At 48.6% G+C, this 20508-nt stretch overlaps 1 protein-coding gene across 7 annotated transcripts in view; it reads left to right on the forward strand.

Annotated features, from left to right (window-relative positions):
* The window catches only part of LOC119931560 (sodium/nucleoside cotransporter 1-like), a 41647-nt gene extending 25869 nt beyond the window's left edge, over window positions 1–15778 (forward strand). For 4 of the 7 annotated variants that reach the window (XM_038750325.1, XM_038750326.1, XM_038750327.1 and 1 more), the window contains 10 exons: window positions 1689–1769; window positions 2043–2123; window positions 2694–2819; window positions 5719–5849; window positions 7039–7207; window positions 8285–8482; window positions 9241–9322; window positions 12930–13028; window positions 14260–14374; window positions 14566–15776. In XM_038750325.1, the coding sequence (XP_038606253.1) occupies window positions 1689–1769; window positions 2043–2123; window positions 2694–2819; window positions 5719–5849; window positions 7039–7207; window positions 8285–8482; window positions 9241–9322; window positions 12930–13028; window positions 14260–14374; window positions 14566–14698 (1215 nt within the window). In that variant the 3' untranslated portion in view covers window positions 14699–15776. Of the gene's footprint in view, window positions 1–1688; window positions 1770–2042; window positions 2124–2693; window positions 2820–5718; window positions 5850–7038; window positions 7208–8284; window positions 8483–9240; window positions 9323–12929; window positions 13029–14259; window positions 14375–14565 lie in introns of all 7 variants that reach the window. The other 3 variants (XM_038750330.1, XM_038750331.1, XM_038750332.1) reach the window with 2 other exon arrangements.
* The last annotated feature ends 4730 nt before the right edge of the window (window positions 15779–20508 follow it).

The following is a 20508-nucleotide window of genomic DNA, read 5'->3' on the forward strand; positions in this document are numbered from 1 at the left end:
GCCGCTAACCTCTTCACTGGGCCTCGTTCTCGCCTGTCCCGCCGTCGACCCCTCGCCCACGTCCTACCTCTGGCCTGGAATGCTCTTCCTCCTTACATCTGCCAAATCAGCACACTTCCCCCTTCAGAGCCCTTCTGAAAGCTCACCTCCTCCAGGAAGCCTTCCCAGACTGAGCCCCCCTTTTCCTCTGCTCCTCCTCCCCTCCCCATCGCCCCGACTCCCTCCCTCTGCTCTACCCCCCTTCCCATCCCACAGCACTTGTGTATATATGTACATATTTATTATTCTATTTATTTTATGAATGATGTGTATATATCTATAATTCTGTTTATATTGATGCTATTGATGCCTGTTTGTTTTGATGTCTGTCTCCCCCCTTCTAGACTGTGAGCCCATTGTTGGGTAGGGATTGTCTCTCTTGCTGAATTGTACTTTCAAGTGCTCTGCACACAGTAAGGACTCAATAAATACGATTAAATGAATGAAAGTTGGGTTGAACTGATAACCTTGTACCTACCCCAGCGCTTAGAACAGTGCTTGGAACATAGTAAGTGCTTAACAAATATTATTATTATTATTATTATTATTATTATTATTATTATTATTATTATTATTATTATTATGAAAAGGCAACTGAATTCCAGACCAAAAAAAGGTACAGATGTGGATTTGTGTAAAAAGAATCTGGGTGAAGTATAACTGTCATTAGCCTTTAAAAAGCCCTTAAAAGAAATGCTCGTCAGTACAGCATTTAGACATATAGTACATCAAGAATTTTTTTTGGAATCAACCAAATGCCCTCCTCCCTTGCCCCCATGCTGCCCTCAGATTGAGTTGGTCTGTTCTCTGCCCTAGGGGAGAGGAGATTATGTGGGGATATGTCAATCAATTACCCCTTACCTGTGGTGTCCTCTCTGGGATGAGGGATCATGTCTCCTATATGTCTTATATGCGCCTTAGTGCTTAGTACAGTGCTCTGCACACATTAGGTGCTCATTAAGTGCTTTTGATCTATTGCTTGATTGAGTACTTAGTATGTGCTGTTCTAAGAAATTGGGAGAGTTCAATAAAAGCAAAATTCACAGTCCCCGTCCTCAAAAGAGGGGCAGACCGACAAAAATTACTTGCGAATTGCGGGGAGGAGAGAGAACAAAGCCGCAACTGACAGTATCAGGAGTGTGGAAAGGATGAGGAGAGAAATAAACAAGTGAAAAATTAAGTAGCATAGGTAAATCGATAGAGTTTTCCTAATGATTGTTTTATATAATCTATGTAACATGTATGTATATGTGTTACATGAATGTGTGTATAACAATTTGGAATTTGGAGAAGCAACGTGGCTCAGAGGAAAGAGCATGGGCTTGGGAGTCAGAGGTCATGGGTTCTAATCCCGATTCCACCGCTTTGCTGTGTGACTTTGGGCAAGTAATTTAACTTCTCTGTGCCTCAGTTCCCTCATCTGGAAAATGGGGATTAAGACTGTGAGCCCCATGTGGGACAACCTGATGACCTTGTATCCCCCCAGTGCTTAGAACAGTGCTTGGCACATAGTAAATCCTTAACAATTGCCATCATCATTATTATTATTATCATTATTTAGAATATCGTATCTCTGTCAACACCCTAACCCTCCATCTGGTCTTTGAGATGTCCCCTGTTGTTTGTTTGGTTTTTTTTTTTTACCTCAGGCCTTACCAGTCATCATCTTCTTCAGCTGCTTGATGTCCATTCTGTACTACTTGGGCCTCATGCAGTGGCTGATCCTGAAGGTAAGAATTTTTTAGTCGATTCGTGAGCTGGGAGCCCTTCCGGGACCTGGATGGGACACCGAGGGCCTCCCCTCGGGACAGGCTCTTGGGCAGAGATGCCACGAAGGGATACAGGGCCTGGGATCCAGAATGGAGCTGAACCCGTGCTCAGTTCTCTCCCGGCAGCCCCGGCGTCCCACAGAAAGTTCGTAACTCCCGGCCCCCATGGGGGATAGGCTTTTTATCCCGCGCTTCATTCTGGATCTCCGGTGACACACCCTTTCATCGTCCTAGGTTTCCTGGTTGTTGCAAGTCACCCTGGGTACCACAGCCACAGAGACCCTGAGTGTGGCAGGAAACATCTTTGTGGGTATGGTAAGCTGGATGGAGCTCTGGATGGATCCAAAGTTGGTCAGGGACCAGGCTGAGTGAGGCTTGATTTCCTTCTGAAAGAAGGCCACGGTCTTGTGCCCAGTCAGTAAAAGGGCAAAGAAAAGTCTTTGAAGATCAACTGGGCCACAAGGTAGCACTTTCCCCACTGCTCTTTCCGCTACCCCAAGCTCCTAGCTCCCCCGGGGCCCAGCCCAGAAATCGTCCGGGCCTCCACCCTAGTCAGTTCCTCCCTAGATGCTCCTGGTACTTTCCAGCCAGGGTCTTATTTATCCACAGATTACCCAGAAATGGGACGGGGGCGAGGATTTTCACCCACGCTACGGGTGGGAAAACGGACCCAGAAACATGCAGGGCCTTGCCAGGCTGACGGAGAGTCAGTGGGAGAGCTTGGGTGAGGACCCCGCATTGCATGCCCTGATTCCCCCCTCCCACACGGGTGTTCAGTGGTCATATTGAGTCTCCGCTTCCCATTGCCCTGCCCAGGGTGTCGTGCTCCAGTTCTGGAATCGTGCCTGTGGATTCCAGAACCCAATTACCCCTTCCCGCTTGCAGACGGAGGCGCCCCTGCTGATCCGACCGTACCTGAAAGACATGACCATCTCTGAAATTCACTCTGTAATGACTGGGGGCTTTGCCACCATTGCCGGCAGCGTGATGGGAGCCTACATTACCTTTGGGGTAAGTACAGCCAGTGTGGCTCATTGGAAAGAGCACAGGCTTTGGATTCAGAGGTCATGGTTTCAAATCCCGGCTCCGCCAATTGTCAGCTGTGTAACTTCGGGCAAGTCACTTCACTTCTCTGGGCCTCAGTTACCTCATCTGTAAAATAGGGATTAGGACTGTGAGCCCCTGTGGGACAACCTGATCACCTTGTCACCTCCTCAGGTGACCTCAGCGTCCGGGACCGACGGACGCTGCCCACCCCCTCGGGCCGCGGACTCGGCCGGTCTTGCCCCCCGGCACCAATAAAGGTGAATAATGATCACCAGAGAAGCAGCATGGCTCAGTGGAAAGAGCCCGGGCTTTGGAGTTAGAGGTCATGGGTTCAAATCCCAGCTTCTCCACTAGTCAGCTGTGTGACTTTGGGCAAGTCACTTCACTTCTCCGTGCCTCAGTTCCCTCATCTGTAAAATGGGGATGAAGACTGTGAGCCCCCCGTGGGACAACCTGATCACTTTGTAACCTCCCCAGTGCTTAGAACAGTGCTTTGCACATAGTAAGCGCTTAATGAATGCCATTATTATTATTATTATTATTATTAATAATAAATGCCATCATCATTATTATTATTACAGCCCTTCCAGGCCTGAGCAAGGAGAGCTTCGGGCTCTGCTTCAGTAAGAAAAGAGACCGGGCCGCTAATGTGACTCGCTCTGTCCACTCTAGTGATAGTGGACCTGAGCCTGGGGGAACTAAGGGGACACTGTCCTCTGGTATTCATCTAGAGAGATTGCTTGTGAGCTGACCAGCAGGACCCAGTGCCAAACCATTTCAGGGGTATTTGTTAAGCGCTTACTATGTGCCAAGCACTGCTCTGAGCGCTGGGGTAGATACAAGGTCATCAGGTTGCCCCACGTGGGGCTCACAGACTTAATCCCCATTTTACAGATGAGGACAGAGAAGTTAAGTGACTTGCCCAAAGATAAGTGGTGGAAGCGGCATTAGAACCCATGACCTCCAGGAACCTCCAAGTGGGAGGGAGAACGGGGATTGAAGCTCCACTTTACAATTGAGGAAACTGAGGCCCAGAGAAGTAAAGTGTTATTTCTATTTATTGTAATGTCTGCATCCCATTATAGACTGTAAGCTCGTTTTGGGCAGGGAATGTGTATATTATATTGTTATATTGTACTCTCCCAAGCTGGTAGTAGAGTGCTCTGCACACAGTAAGTATTAAGTAAATACAATTAACGGCCTGACTGACTGATAAGTGGCGGAGCCAGGGTTAGAGCACAGGCCTTCTAGCTCCCAGGACAGTGTTCTTTCTCCTAGACCACGCTACTTCTGGGAATCTTAACGGAAGCTAGGTTTGGCACTCCCTAACCTAAAAACCATTTCCTCTGTCCATTAACACCAGCTAGACAGGGGCCTCAGGCTTCAAACCTCCCTGGCAGTTGGCCAGTGGGTGCAGTGGAACATTTCATTAGGATGAGCGTTTGTTTACGGGTTCCTTTCTTTAATGGAATCATTTTCCGGACTGAAACCACCATTGAATAGGGTCATTTCCCTTCGTTTCTACTGCTCATTCTCTCACCCCAGGCTTCTATAGTTTTTCCTCTTTCCTGTCCAACAGATCCCAGGCTTTCCCCACTCCAAACTGTTCTGCTTACGGCAGTTAGATTTGTTTTCTAGACTTGCCACTACAGCCATGTCTCTTGGCAACTCCCACCCCTCCGGCGACTCCCCAGAACTCTTGACTGCTGACTGTGGTCTTCAAATCTGTTTACCAGTTGGCCCCAGTCTCACTGCCAATTCTTTCCCAGCCCGAGACTTCCCTTCCAGTAGGGTGTGTCCTCTTAGAGTCCTTCACAGAGGTTTTCAACTTCCCCACTATCCCTAGTCCAAACTGTCTCCAATTCATTCATTCAATCGTATTTATTGAGTGCTTATTGTGTGCAGAGCACTGTACTAAGCGCTTGGAAAGTAGAATTTGGCAACAGATAGAGACAATCCCTATCCAACAACGGGCTCACAGTCTAGAAGGGGGAGACAGGCAACAAAACAAAACAAGTAGACAGGCATCAATAGCATCCAAATAGAGAAATAGAATTATAGATATATACACATCATTAATAAAATAAATAGAGTATGTACAAATATACACAAGTGCTATGGGGCAGGGAAGGGGTAGAGCAGAGGGAGGGAGTAGGGGCTAAGGGGAGGGGAGGAGGAGCAGAGGAAAAGGGGAGCTCAGTCTGGGAAGGCCACCTGGAGGAGGTGAGCTCTCAGTAGGGCTTTGAAAAGGGGAAGAAAGCTAGTTTGGCGGCTGTGAGGAGGGAGGGCACTCCAGGCCAGGGGTAGGACGTGGGCCGGGGGTCGACGGCGGGACAGGTGAGAACGAGGCACAATGAGGAGGTTAGCGGCAGAGGAGCAGAGTGTGCGGGCTGGGCTGTAGAAGGAGAGAAGGGAGGTGAGAAGGAGAGAAGGGAGGTGGTCCAATTGACCCACCCATTCACCAACCCTCCAACTCAATTGGAACAGTGCTTTGCACATAGTAAGTGCTTAATAAATGCTTTAAAAAAATTGGCAACCCCAGGCCTCCATCTAGCCTGCAGTGCTGTAACTGAATTGTGTTGTGTTTAATTATAATAATAATAATGATGGCGTTTGTTAAGCACTTACTATGTGCAAAGCACTGTTCTAAGCACTGTTTACTCTTATTGACTGATTTATTTTCTATAAATTATAAACTCCATGATAGCAGGGACCGTGGCACTTCTATTGTTGGTTTCCCAAGCGCGTTAATACAGTGCTGTGCACGCAGGTGATGATGATGATGGAAAAGCCATCTTTCAGGACCTGTAGGGAGCCAAATCTGGACGCTGCACGGACACTAATTCTGGTTTTGGCCTTGCAGATCGACCCAGCAGCACTCATTTCTGCCTCTGTGATGGCTGCTCCTTGTGTCCTGGCCCTGACCAAGCTGGTCTACCCAGAAATGGAGGAGTCCAAGTTCAAGGATGAGGAGGGGGTAAAACTGCCCCCCGGGTGAGTCCAAGAAGTTGTGCAGCCCGTTCGGGGGTGGGGGTCGCAGACTGGGGAAGGTTGAGAGAGCAGCTCCCCTTGGCTGGCCGAGGAGGCGTGCGAGGTAAGAACCACAGGATAGGCAGTGAGGATGCTGTCCCTTTCCTCTTCCTCCCTAGAAGCACAGAGGATTATCCACCCCACCACTCGCATTCATCGAAGCTATTACTGGATCGGCCTCGGATTCTGCCTCCAAAAGTGACAATGGGTCACTTGGAGGAAGTGTGTGATGGTTGGACACCCATTCTCCCAGCTGCATTATCCCTCCCATCGCTCTAGGAGTTCTGAGGACTCATACCTCCAGGAATCTCACTGAGGCGGCAAAATGCTGCTCTAAGGGGCTGGAGAGAATAGGGATGACGGCTCCCAGGTACCCTCCCTAATAATAATAATGATAATAATCATAACTGTAGCATTTGTCAAACATTCACTATGTGCCAGGCACGGTCCCCTCCCTAATAATAATAATGATAATAATAATCATAATTGTAGCATTTGTCAAGCATTCACTATGTGCCAGGCACGGTATTAAACACTGGAGTGGGATTACAAGCAAATCAGGTTGGACACAGTCTCCGTCCCACAAGGGGTCACTGTCTTAATCCCCATTTTATAGCTGAGGTAACTGAGGCACAGAGAAGTGAAATGACTTGCCCAAGGTCAAACAGCAGACAAATGGCAGAGCAGGGATTAGCAGGGATCCCCCTCCTCCCCATCCCCCCCACCTTACCTCCTTCCCCTCCCCACAACACCTGTATATATGTATATATGTTTGTACGTATTTATTACTCTATTATTTTATTTATACATATTTATTCTATTTATTTTATTTTGTTAATATGTTTTGCTTTATTCTCTGTCTCCCCCTTCTAGACTGTGAGCCCACTGTCGGGTAGGGACCGTCTCTATATGTTGCCAACTTGTACTTCCCAAGTGCTTAGTACAGTGCTCTGCACACAGTAAACGCTCAATAAATACGATTGAATGAATGAATGAATGAACCCTGCTCCCAGGCCAATGCTCTAACCATTAAGCCACGCCGCTTTTTCTCCTCCCTGCCTCGGGGGAACACCTCAGGTCTCAGGGACTGGTGTTAGGTTGTTTTAGGTTTTTTTTCTTCCCCTTCTTTCTGGCCACTCCCCCACCCCCGCAGAGAAGAGCAGAACATCTTGGAAGCTGCCAGCAGTGGGGCAGCTACCTCAGTGGTACTCATTGCAAACATCGCAGCCAACCTCGTCGCGTTCCTGGCCATGCTGGCCTTCATCAACGCTGTCCTGTCTTGGCTGGGGGAAATGGTGGACATCGAAGGTCTCAACTTCCAGGTAATGCCCTCAGCACCAGTGGGGAAGTGCCCAGACCTTTCACGATCCAGATACCCAGGTGCCCGCGAAGGAGGAGAATGTTCTTTCAGGCCCCCACACCTCCACTCCAGCGGCTCCCAGTTCCCCTAACTTTTCATTCATTCATTCAATCGTATTTATTGAGCGCTTACTGTGTGTGCAGAGCACTGTACTAAGCGCTTGGGAAGTACAAGTTGGCAACATGTAGAGACGGTCCCTACCCAACAGTGGGCTCACAGTCTAGAACTTGTTTCTGAGGGCTGTCAGTCAGTAAGTTGCTTTGCTTTGCACATAGCGCTTAATAAATGCCATCATTATTATTAATTGTATTTGAGGGTATTTAAAGCTCTAGGGAGAAGCAGTATGGTCTAGTGAGTAGAAAATGGGCCTCGGGGTCGGAAGGATATGAGTTCTAATTCCGGCTCTACCACTTGTCTGCTAAACTCAGTGTGTGGGCAGGGGATTGTGTCTTTTATACTGTTCTGTTGTACCCTCCCAAGTACTTAATACAGGGCTCTGAACACAGTTAAGCGCTCAGTAAATATAATTGACTTATCTCTTGACTGCCCACAGTGAGTTTACATTCTAGAGGGGAAGCTTGGACTCTGGTAAAATCCCAGCCATCCCAAAAGCCCCCAGGAGCCATGGACTGGGCCCTGCCCACCCTGGGCCTCCCACTTCATGGACAGAGCACCCAAGAGGGGTCAACTGTGAAGCACATTCACCCCCACATCGGGCGTGACGTGTCTGTGGGAGGGCTCAACTCTGTGGCCCAGAACATCTGAAGAGGGGAATTACTCAAGGAGCAGGTAGTGGGAAGGCAAGGAGGAGGGAGTCAGGACTGAGAGAGTGTAGCCTCCCTCCCCACCTGGTCATACAGAAAGCTATGATCTCTGGCCCATTCGTTCATTCAGTCGGATTTACTGAGCACTTACTTTGGCAAAGCACTGTACTAAGCGCTTGGGAAAGTACAGTATAACAGCCAACAGACACATTCCCTGCCCACAACGAACTCACGTGTCATTATCCCTCCCCCCCCCCCCCCGCCCCGTGCCTCAGCTCATCTGCTCCTACGTCCTGCTGCCCATGGCCTTCATGATGGGCGTGGACTGGGCGGACTGTCCGATGGTGGCCGAGATGATAGGGATCAAGTTCTTCCTGAACGAGTTTGTGGCATATCAGCAGCTGTCCCAGTATAAGAACAAACGCCTGTCTGGAATGGACGAGTGGATCGATGGGAAGAAACAGTGGATTTCCGTAAGTGGCCCAGGCGGAGAGGCTCGAAATGGGGTGAGGCCCCGGCTCTGGGGCAGAGGAGAAGGGGCGGAGTGACGTTTGGGCTGGTGCAGCCTCCCCACTACCAGGGGCCTGGTGTCTGACATTGGCGGGAACACCGAGGCTGCTCAGCCACCGCAGCTGGAGCCTTCGGGCCGGGCTTGTGGGCTCCGAGCCGGGGTCACTGCCACCTCGTCAGGGCCTCTCCTCTGTCCAGGTAGCTGGGCCTGTTCCTTTCCCTACTCCTGCCTGAAGCAGCTAATGCCTCCTGAGGTTCTGAACGTCTCATTTCATTTACTTATGGCCTCGAGCCATCAGCGAGCTCTCTGCTTTCCCAGCGGCCCTGACTCACTGGTCAGGAGGGCCCCGTCCTTGTCCCCCTGTGCCTTTCTCCAGTACAGGCTCTTTGGAGAGACTCTATCCTCCCATGTCCTCTCAGTCTCCACCTCCTCCCCTTTCTCGGACCCTCTTTGCCCTCAGGATCCCAACCGCCCGACCCGTGTCCATTCCTTGGGTCTGTTTTTCTGACGGCCCAGCCACCGGCCTTACCCTCAGCTGTCCCGTTTTACTCTCCTTCTCCTTGCGGTTCTTGATTTGTATTCCTTTTATCTCTGACGTGAAGATATACTCCTGCCCATTAGCTTGGGCTTCTCAGGAGGCCGAAGGAGAATCTGGGGTTCGGGTTCCGGGACAGAGAAGCTTCACTGTGTCCCCAGCTTCTCATCCGGTTTGCCTTTCAGATCAGAGCAGAAATCATCACCACGTTCGCACTCTGTGGATTTGCTAATCTCACCTCGATCGGGATCATGTTAGCAGGCCTGAGTGAGTGAATTGAGCCCCCGAGTCCCCCCCCATAAAATAAGTGGGTTCTCAGGGAAAGTCCAGGGAGCCCGGAGTTGCAGAAGGTGGCACCAGTAGTGGCACCAATAAGTGGAGCCCTACCACCAGTTTGGCCCACCCTGGGGTGGTGGTAATTCTGGCAAGAGAAGCCTTTAGGGAAATAGGGGTAAAATGACCATTAAAATGAATAAAATTCAAATTGCGTGTAAAATGACATGATAAACAGAATGCCGTCTGTTTAGCCCACCTCTTAGGGTCTTTGTGTAACCAGGTGGGAGGGCTTGGGCCGGACTGTGTTCGGCATTCTAAACCCAGGACCTGGGTTCTAATCCCAGCTCTGCCACTTGTCTGCTGAGTGACCTTGGGAAAATCGCTTAACTTCTCTGTGCCCAGTTACCTCATCTATAAAATGGGGATTGAGACCATGAGCTCCTTATGGGACATGGACCGTGCCAGCCCAATTATCTTTTATATTTATAAATATAAATATAATAATTAATATTATTCATATTAATGCCTGTCCGTAAACTCATTATGGGAAGAGAAGGTGTCTGCTAATTATTTTATCATACTCTCCCAAGTGCTTAATACAGTACTCTGCATATAGTAAGTGCTCAGTAAATACCATTGATTGATTGAGCTTAGTACAGTGTCTGGCACTTAGTAAGCAATTCACAGATACAATTTTTTGAAAAAAGGGAGTGGGAAATTGCCATCTGAGAGCCAAGGCAATGAGGGGAAAATGGAAGAGAATCCTGGGCTGTGTGAGGGTTGTGTTAAGTAACTGTGGGACAAGCATGACTCTGACTTTCATTGCATCCTCACCTCTCCTTTCTGCGTGTTTCTGTCTCTCAGACAGGATGTGGTCAAAGTTAGGTCTGGAAATGTCTGCTTGAGAGGAATTACTGAGTAATAATAAAAATAATGGCACTTGTTAAACACTAGTGACTATGTGTCCAGGACTGTTCTAAGTGCTGGGGTAGGTACGGGATAATCAGGTTGGACATAGTCTCTGCCCCACGTGGGACTCACAGTCTTCATCCCCGTTTTACAGATGAGGTAACTGAGACACAGAGAAGTGAGCTGACTTGCCCAAGGTCACATAGCAGACGAGTGGCAGAACCGGGATTAGTACCTAGGTCCTTCTGACTCCCGGGCTTTAGTGGAGGGGAAGCAGGGAGGGGCTTTCACTAGGAGTGTCGGCGGGGGGGCTCACGTGGTATTTATTAAGCACTTACTCTGTGACAAGTACTGTGCTAAACCCTGGGGTAGATACAAGGCAATCAGATTGGACATAGCCCTTGTCCCATACTGCGCTCCCAAGATCAGAGCCAAGAAGGAGAAGGGCTTAATAATAATAATAATAATAATAATAATGGCATTTATTAAGCGCTTACTATGTGCAAAGCACTGTTCTAAGCGCTGGGGAGGTTACAAGGAGGTCAGGTTGTCCCTTGGGGGGCTCACAGTCTTAATCCCCATTTTACGGAGGAGGGAACTGAGGCACAGAGAAATGAAGTGACTTGCCCAAAGTCACACAGCTGACAATTGGCAGAGTGGGATTCGAACCCATGACCCCTTACTCCGAAGCCCGTGCCCTTTCCAGTGAGCCATAGTAATGAAGGCAGCCGTAGTAATGAGGGCTTAGCTCCAGGCTGGTTTGGAGAAGATTCCATGATGGGAGGAGCAGACTTGGGCAATCTGCCCCATTTGGGGACATGAGAGAGAGAAGCCATGGCGTTGGAGGGAATCTGGAATGTGAAACTTGGGTGAAAACTGGAATCACAGATGCATCACACTACAAGAGACCTTGGAAGTATTTCTGTCGGTCTCCCCCATTAACGTGTAAACTCCCTGTGGGAAGAGAATGAATTCTGTGCCTCTATCCTGCTGCACTAAGGGCTTAGTATGATGCAGTGGGTGAAATAAATAAATACAAAATTATCAAGCAGTGAATGCTATTTATTGAGGGCTTACTATATGCAGAGTACTGTACTGAGTGCTTGGAAGAATAATAATAATAATGATGGCATTTAGTAAGTGCTTACTATGTGCAAAGCACTGTTCTAAGCACCGGGGAGGTTACAAGGTGATCAGGTTGTCCCACGTGGGGCTCACGGTCTCCATCCCCCTTTTACAGATGAGGGAACTGAGGCCCAGAGAAGTTAAGTGACTTGCTCACAGTCACACAGCTGACAATTGGCAGAGCCGGGATTCAAACCCATGACCTCTGCCTCCAAAGCCTGTGCTCTTTTTTTTAATGGCATTTATTAAGCGCTTACTATGTGCAAAGCACTGTTCTAAGCACCGGGGAGGTTACGAGGTGATCAGGTTGTCCCACGTGGGGCTCACAGTCTTCATCCCCATGTTACAGATGAGGGAACTGAGGCCCAGAGAAGTTAAGTGACTTGCCCACAGTCACACAGCTGACAATTGGCAGAGCCGGGATTCGAACCCATGACCTCTACCTCCAAAGCCCGTGCTCTTTCCACTGAGCCACACTGAATACAGTATAATAGAGTTGGTACACATGATCCCTGTCCACAAGGTGCTTGTAGTCTACTTATGGCTACTATTTTCTTAATGATATTTATTAAGTACTTACTATGTGCCAGCTACTGTACTAAGCGCTGAGGTAGATACAAGCTAATCAAGTTGGACACAGTCCGTGTCCCATGTGAGGCTCATTCTTAATATCCATTTTCCAAATGAGGTAACTGAGGTTCACTGAAGTTGAGTGATATGCCTGAGGTCACACATCAGACAAGTGGTCCACCACTTGCGGTCAGGATTAGAACACAGGTCCTTCTGACCCCCAGCCCCAGGCTCTTTCCTCTAGGCCATGCTGCTTCTCTTTTTCTACTACTAGTAGTAGTGCCACATCTATTTTCTGGGTTCAGGGAGAAGGTGTGGGACGGAGACTGTGATGATGATGATGATGGCATTTATTAAGCACTTACTATGTGCAGAGCACTGTTCTAAGCGCTGGGGAGGTCACAAGGTGATCAGGTTGTCCCACGGGGGACTCACAGTCTTAATCCCCATTTTGCAGATGAGGTAACTGAGGCCCAGAGAAGTGAAGTGACTTGCCCAAAGTCACACAGCTGACAATTGGTGGAGCCTGGATTTGAACCCATGACCTCTGACTCCAAAGCCTGTGCTCTTTCCACTGAGCCACGCTGCTTCTCCTGTGCACCACCCAATTTCCTTGTATCTACCCCAGTGGTTAGTACAGTGCCTGGCACAAAGTAAGCGCTTACCAAATGCCCACACCTAGTATAGAAGCAGTGTGGCTTAGTGGCTAGAGCGAGGACCTGGGAATCAGAAGGACCTAGGTCCTAAATCCCAGCTCCGCCACATGTCTGCTATGTGACGTTGGGCAAGTCACTTCGTTTCTCGGGGCCTCAGTTACCACACGTGTAAAATGGGGTTGAAGACTGTGAGCCCCAGGTGGGACAGGGACTGTGTCTAACCTGATTAACTTCTATCTGTCCCAGTGCTTGGAACATAGTAAAGGCTTAACAAGTACCGTAATTATTGTTATAATTAGGAGTCTGACGTGTCTGATTCCCCGACTCTTTGCCTGCAGCCTCAATAGTCCCGAGCCGGAAGAGCGATTTCTCCAAGGTTGTGATCAGCGCCCTCCTCACTGGAGCTTGTGTGTCCCTGGTTAATGCCTGCGTGGCAGGTAAGTGCGGCCTCTCCACCCACTGTCAAGATGTGAGGGGCGAAGAGCAGAGGGGCTTCTAGACTGTGAGCCCACTATTGGGTAGGGACCATCTCTATATGTTGCCAACTGTACTTCCCAAGCGCTTAGTACAGTGCTGTGCACACAGTAAGCGCTCAATAAATACGATTATTTTTGTTACTCTATTTATTTATTTATTTATTTATTTTACTTGTACATATCTATTCTATTTATTTTATTTTGTTAGTATGTTTGGTTTTGTTCTCTGTCTCCCCCTTTTAGACTGTGAGCCCACTGTTGGGTAGGGACCGTCTCTATATGTTGCCAACTTGTACTTCCCAAGCGCTTAGTACAGTGCTCTGCACACAGTAAGCGCTCAATAAATATGATTATATTTGTTACTCTATTTATTTATTTATTTGACTTGTACATATCTAGTCTATTCATTGTATTTTGTTAGTATGTTTGGTTTTGTTCTCTGTCTCCCCCTTTTAGACTGTGAGCCCACTGTTGGGTAGGGACTGTCTCTATATGTTGCCAACTTGTACTTCCCAAGCGCTTAGTACAGTGCTCTGCACACAGTAAGCACTCAATAAATATGATTATTTTTGTTACTCTATTTATTTATTTATTTGGCTTGTACATATCTATTCTATTTATTTTATTTTGTTAGTATGTTTGGTTTTGTTCTCTGTCTCCCCCTTTTAGACTGTGAGCCCACTGTTGGGTAGGGACTGTCTCTAGATGTTGCCAACTTGTACTTCCCAAGCGCTTAGTACAGTGCTCTGCACACAGTAAGCGCCCAATAAATACGATTGATGATGATGATGAAGATAGAGAAGCAACGTGGCTCGGTGGAAAGAGCATGGGCTTTGGAGTCAGAGGTAATGGGTTCTAATCCCGGCCCCGCCAATTGTCAGCTGTGTGACTTTGGGCAAGTCACTTAACTTCTCTGCGCCTCAGTTACCTCATCTGTAAAATGGGGATTGACTGTGAGCCCCGCGTGGGACAACCTGATCACCTTGTAACTTCCCCAGCGCTTAGAACAGTGCTTTGCACATAGTAAGCGCTTAATAAATGCCATCGTTATATTATATTATTATAGGATGATGATTGATTGATTGATTGATCAGAGCTCGCTTTCCATCCTTTGGTAGGGACTGGGTGAAGGACCCAACCCAGATTACTGGCGCCAAACCAGTCCCCCAGGGTCTGTCTCTTCTTTCCCCAGGAATCCTCTATGTCCCCAGAGGTGCTGAAACCGACTGCATCTCCTTCCTAAGCACAACGATTATCTCCAACCGCACCTATGACCTTAATGTGTGCTGCAAAGAGCTCTTCCAGAGGTGAGGCCCCTCCAGGATCCCCCAGCTGCCCACGTCTCTCTAAGAGAGGTTGGAGGTGGAGAGAGAGGGAATGGGATTGGTGTGGGTGGGAGGATGGGGGAGTAGGTGTGGTGTGTGTGCGTGTGTGTCCATGCGTGTGTGCAGGGAGGATTGGGGGTCGAGCGGCAACTGTGCCCTTTTCATCCTTTCAGCACCACCATCGTCAACAAGACGTACGTCCTCTCCGACCCCTGGGTTAAAGCGGGGCTCACGAATCAGACCGTCAGCAACTGCTGCAGGCTCTTCAACCACAATGTCTGCACCGTACCGAGCATATTTTCATGATCTGCAGGCTGGGTTTCACTCCCCCCAATTTGGCCTGTGACCCCCACGTAGGACAGGACATGTGTTAGACGTTGTATCATATCTACCCAGGGCTTAATACAGTGCTTGACATGTAGTAAGCATTTAACACATCCCATAATCATCATCATAATCATCCTAATAAAAGGTGGGGTGAGTGGTGTGTCCCTCCTGGGGCAAGCCTTCCAGTGGCTCCAATCTGGGCTCTCCCACCCAAATCTCAAAGATCCATTTCTAACCCGGCGAGCCTGTGATGCTGTATGTAACCTTGCGGTTCTTGACTTATATTCTTTTTATATTTGGCCTGAAGATATACACCTGCCCATTAGCTTGGGCCCAATGAGCTTCCTGGGTGCTAAACTTTCAGAACTGTAAAAATGTAAAATAAAAATGTATTCATCTTGCTGTCGGTGACCACGCTGGGATCTGTGTGTTTTGAAAATCTTGCCCGGGCCAGGGCTGTTCTTCAGAGAGGTGAGTCCAGTTTGGGTCACGGTGGGCCACCTAATTCATGGGAGCTGTGGTGATGGACGGGGCTAGTGACGTTCACGGGCATCTACAAGTTTTTCAGGCCTTCTAAGATTTCTTCGAGTCACGCCAGATAATCCCACGGTTTGCACATCTGCAGGGCTGCTGGTTTCTGTAAAAGTGGCTATTGGTTCACGTCTATACAAACCTGTTGTGAGTAAATTCACACCTTCCACAACTAGTATGGAGCACTTGAATTATTGAGCAGGGTGGGATTGGGGGGACCTACAGGATTATACTGATCCCAGGCAGTAGCCTCTTTGTCAGGCAGGATTCAAACCGGCGGTCCCTCCTTGTCACACCAACTTACTGCCAAGTGGTAGCACTGGGCCCAAATCCTATCCACTATCTGCCCCCTTCCTCTCCTAGTTCTTTCTCCAAATCTTATCTCCTTACCCCGGGCCTCTTGCTCATCTCCTTTTTCCAGTCTCTCTGCCCTCCAACCAGTCAGTCAGGGGGATTTACTGACCGCTTTCTATGTCTAGAGCATTGTACTAAGTGCCTGGGAATAGAATTGGTAGACATATCCCCTTCCCACTAGGAGCTTACAGCGCAGAGACTGTCCTATATCAAGCAGCATAATAATCCTTCATAACAATTCCCTCCTCAAAATCCTTTGGTGGATTCTCGATGTCTTTCCCTATAATTCCTTCTCACTTCCCCCTCCAGCAGCTGGCTCCTTCTACCCAGCCTCTGTTTTCTCCTACTACACCCCACCTCCTGCTCTCCACTGTGTCCAAGGTAAACCCTCCTCCTGCCACACCACATTTGACCCTCCCGCTTCTAGACTGCAAACTCATTGTAGGCAAGGACCGGTCTACCAACTCTGTTGTATTGTTGTAGTTTTCTCCCCCAAGCTCCCTCCCAACCCCCTCTAGACGGTAAGCTCATTGCGGGCAGGGAATGTGTCTGGTTTTCGTAATATTGTACTCTCCCAAGAACTTAGTTTAGTGCTCTGCTCACAGAAAGCATTCAGTAAATACAACTGATTGACTAGTGCAGTGCTCTGCATACAGTGAGCGCTCAATAAATACTATTGATGATGATGACGGTTCATTGATTCCCTCTGTTGCCTCCACCCCACCCAATTACATCCCTTTGCTCCTTCAAGTCTTACTGAAAAGCCACCTCCTTTCAGGAACCCCTTTCTGTTTAACTTCCTCTTCCCACTGAACAGCTATTTCAGTCCCGGTGTGCACAGAATAATAATGATGCTAATGATAGTAATAATAATGCCTTGAATCTGAAAAAGGTTTTATTTTTCCCAAACCGCTTTCACATCTTATCCTCAGAGTATGCCTATCAAAACCTTTGGTCGGGGTGTCTGTTATTTATACTCCTGCAGTTGAGAAGTGGAGTTGAGACTTCACGCCCTTAATGTTTGTTAGACTGTAAATTTCTTTAGGGAAAAGATCCTGTTTATACTTCTTCGAGCCCCGCCGGGCCCATAGAACAGCGTGTTGCTCGAAATAGCTGTTCGGTAAAAGCTGCTGGAGTTGATGGTGGAAATGGAGGTGAAGGTGTTGATGATAACAAGGTGGTAGTGATGGTGGCGGTGGGGGTGTTGATGAAGGTGATGATGATGATGGCAGAAGAGTTGGGCCTTACCCTGGCTCCCGTAGTGAGTGTCCTGTCTCCTTTTGGGGAGGAGCCTGCGCTGGCTTCTGAACAAGGCCTTGGATTTTCTATTTTAAGTTTCCAAATGTGAACAAGGTAAAGGTGGGTGGCTACATAGTCCTCCGAGCATGACCCTGCTCAGTTCGATAATAATTGCTCAGTTGGTGACAAACTCCTAGGCTGGGCACTTCCTGCTATGTATGACCATTTTCCTGGCACTTTGGCGGTTGAGGGGATGGGGAGTGGACTGAGAACTCTTGGAAAACATGAACCTGTCTTTTGTTTCTATTCCACTTTCTCAAGTGCTTAGTAGGCATGCATTAGGCAGGCGCCCCATATTGCATAATAATATTTGTTAAGGGTTTTGTCGAGAACAATCATGTCAGACTGCTGACATTAAGAAGCAACTTTGTAATAATAATAATAATGTTGGTATTTGTTAAGTGCTTACTATGTCCAAAGCACTGTTCTAAGCACTGCGGAGGATACAAGGTGATCAGATTGTCCCGTGTGGGGCTCGCAATCTCAATCCCCATTTTACAGATGAGGCAACTGAGGCACAGAGAAGTGAAGTGGTTTGCCCAAAGTCACACAGCTGACAAGCAGCGCAGCCGGGATTTGAACCCATGACCTCTGACTCCCAAGCCTGTGCTCTTTCCACTGAGCCACGCTGCTTCTCTTCTTTGTGGTGGTAGAGAATAGAGAATGGGCCTAGGAGTCATAAGGTCGTGGGTGCTAATTCTGGCTCCACCACTTAACAATAATAATAATAATAATGGCATTTATTAAGCGCTTACTATGTGTAGAGCACTGTTCTAAGCGCTGGAGAGGTTACAAGGTGATCAGGTTGTCCCACGGGGGGACTCACAGTCTTCATCCCCATTTTACAGATGAGGGAACTGAGGCCCAGAGAAGTTAAGTGACTTGCCCAAAGTCACACAGCTAACTGGCGGAGCCGGGATTTGAACCTGTGACCTCTGACTCCAAAGCCCGTGCTCTTTCCCACTGAGCCACGCTGCTTCTGCTTCACTTGTCTGCTCTGTGATCTTGCGCAAGTCACTTGACTTCTCTGTGCCTCATTTACCTCATCTGTAAAATGGGAATTGAGACTGTCACCCCCAGCTGGGACAGGGACTGTGTCCAACCCGGTTTGCTTGTATCCACCCCAGCTCTTAGTGGAGTGCCTGGCACATAGGATGCGCTTAACAGATACGCAATTATGATGATAGTGGTGGTGGTGGTGGTGATGCCAGGCTGCATCTGGGTGGGAAGGGGGAATTGAAGCTGTTCTCCTTAACAGCTTTCCCTATAGTTCTTTCTCACTTCACCCTCCAGCAGCTGGCTTCTTCTACCCAGCCTCTGTCCCCTCCTTCTACACCCAACCAGGGTCCTATCCAGGAGGGACAGGGACTGCTGGGCCAGTTTTGAGTTCAATAACACAGTAAGCGCCCAATAAATACGAATGATGATGAGTTGGAGCGCGAGGGCCAAGTCCTGGGAGAAGGAACAGGATTGATGGGACTTTCTTGCCCCAATTTGGTACTTGCCTCCACTTACAGGGGGCACCACGAAGCTCTGGGGGCTCCAACCGCAGGGGCTGCCTCATTCATTCATTCAGTCGTATTTATTGAGCGCTTACTGTGGGCAGAGCACTGGACTAAGCGCTTGGGAAGTACAAGTCGGCAACATATAGAGACGGTCCCTACCCAACAACGGGCTCACAGTTTAGAAGGGGGAGACAGTAAAACAAAACATGGAGACAGGTGTCGAAATCGTCAGAACAAATAGAATGATAGCTATATGCACATCATTACCAAAATAAATAGATTAGTAAATATGTACAAGTAAAATAAATAGAGTAATAAATCTGTACAAATGTATACAAGTGCTGTGGGGAGGGGAAGGAGGTAGGGCGGGGGGTGGGGAGGAGGAGAAGGAAAATGGGGCTCAGTCTGGGAAGGCCTCCTGGAGGAGGTGAGCTCTCAGTAGGGCTTTGAAGGGAGGAAGAGAGCTAGCTTGGCGGATCATCAATCGTATTTATGGAGCGCTTACTGTGTGCAGAGCACTGTGCTAAGCGCTTGGGAAGTACAAATTGGCAACATCCAACAATTGGATATGTGGAGGGAGGGCATTCCAAGCCAGGGGAAGGATGTGGGCCAGGGGTCGACGGTGAGATACGCGAGAACGAGGCCCAGGAAGGAGGCTAGTGGCAGAGGAGCGGAGGGTGCGAGATGGGCTGTAGAAGGACAGAAGGGAGGCTCGGTGGGGGTCACATAGCTCATCCGGCCAGGCCTGCGCCATTCCCACCAGGAGTCTCCTCAAGCATCCTTGGCAGGTGGGAGATGGGAGGGTGGGGAGTTTTCTGACAGTAAGGGGTGGGAGGGAAAGAGATAGGGAAGACTGAAAAAGTGAGAAGAAGGAGGGTGTAACATGAGGGGTAGGGAATGGCAAATGGCCCTTTTCTCTCCATCCTAACTGCTACCATGGTAATACAAACATTTATTCTATCCCGCCTAGATTGCCGCATCAGCCTCCTTGCTGACCTCCCAGCTTTCTGTCTCTCCCCACTCCAGTCCATACTTCACTCTGCTGCCCGGATCATTTTTCTACAAAAAAGTTCAGGACACGTCACCCCACTCCTCAAAAAACTCAGTGGTTGCCCATCCATTTCCGTATCAAACAAAAACTAGTCACTAATGGCTTTAAAGCACTCCATCACCTTGCCCCCTCCTACCTCACCTTGCTTTTCTCCTTCTATAACCCACTCTGCACACTTTGGTCCTCTAGTGCTAACCATCTCACTGTGTCTCCATCTCACCTGTCTCGCCGCTGACCCTTCTTGCCTCCGTCCTGGAATGCTCTCCCTCCTCAAATCCGACAGACAATTACTCTCTCCCCTTTAAAGACTTTTTGAAGCACATCTCCTCCAAGAGGCGTTCCCAGATTATGCCCCACTTTTCCTCATCACCCCAACTCCCTTCTGCATCACTCTGACTTGCTCCCTTTGCTCTCCCCACCCCAGGGCACAGCACTTATGTCCCTATATGCAATTTTATTTATTTGTATTGTTGTCTGTCTTCCCGGCTCTACCACTTCAGGTACTGTACTAAGCACTAGGATAGATCCAAGATAATCAGGCTGGACGCAATCTGTTTCCCACATAGGGCTCACATTCTGAATCCCTCTTTTACAGATGAGGTAAGTGAGGCCCAAGGTCACAGAGCAGACAAGTGGCGGAGCTGAAATTAGAACCCAGGTCCTTCTCACTCCCAGATCTGTACTCTTAGGCCATGCTACTTGCTGAGCATTTGCATTTTTTCCAATCGGGTCAGGCAAGAAGGGGAGTCCAAGCTCTATCCAACCAAAGTAGCTCAGCTCTGAGCTCAGTCAAGGTCAGTTTAATGCCTGACTGTACTGTTTGGTCTGACAGAGAAAGTTCCCGATAACTCTGACCTTGCACTATGGATGGGGGAAGGGGTGGTGTGCATCTGAGCTGAGAAGGCTCAGCACTGTCATCCGGGAACATATCTGCCAACTCTGTTATATCGTACTTTTCCAGGTGCTTAGTACAGTGCTGTGCACACAGTAGGTGCTCAGTAAATACAATTGATGGATGGATTTCCTCTCAGAACCTTGTCCTTCAATTG

Source organism: Tachyglossus aculeatus, chromosome 8 (genome assembly GCF_015852505.1).
Source record: "Tachyglossus aculeatus isolate mTacAcu1 chromosome 8, mTacAcu1.pri, whole genome shotgun sequence".
In the NCBI taxonomy this organism is placed as follows: domain Eukaryota; kingdom Metazoa; phylum Chordata; class Mammalia; order Monotremata; family Tachyglossidae; genus Tachyglossus; species Tachyglossus aculeatus.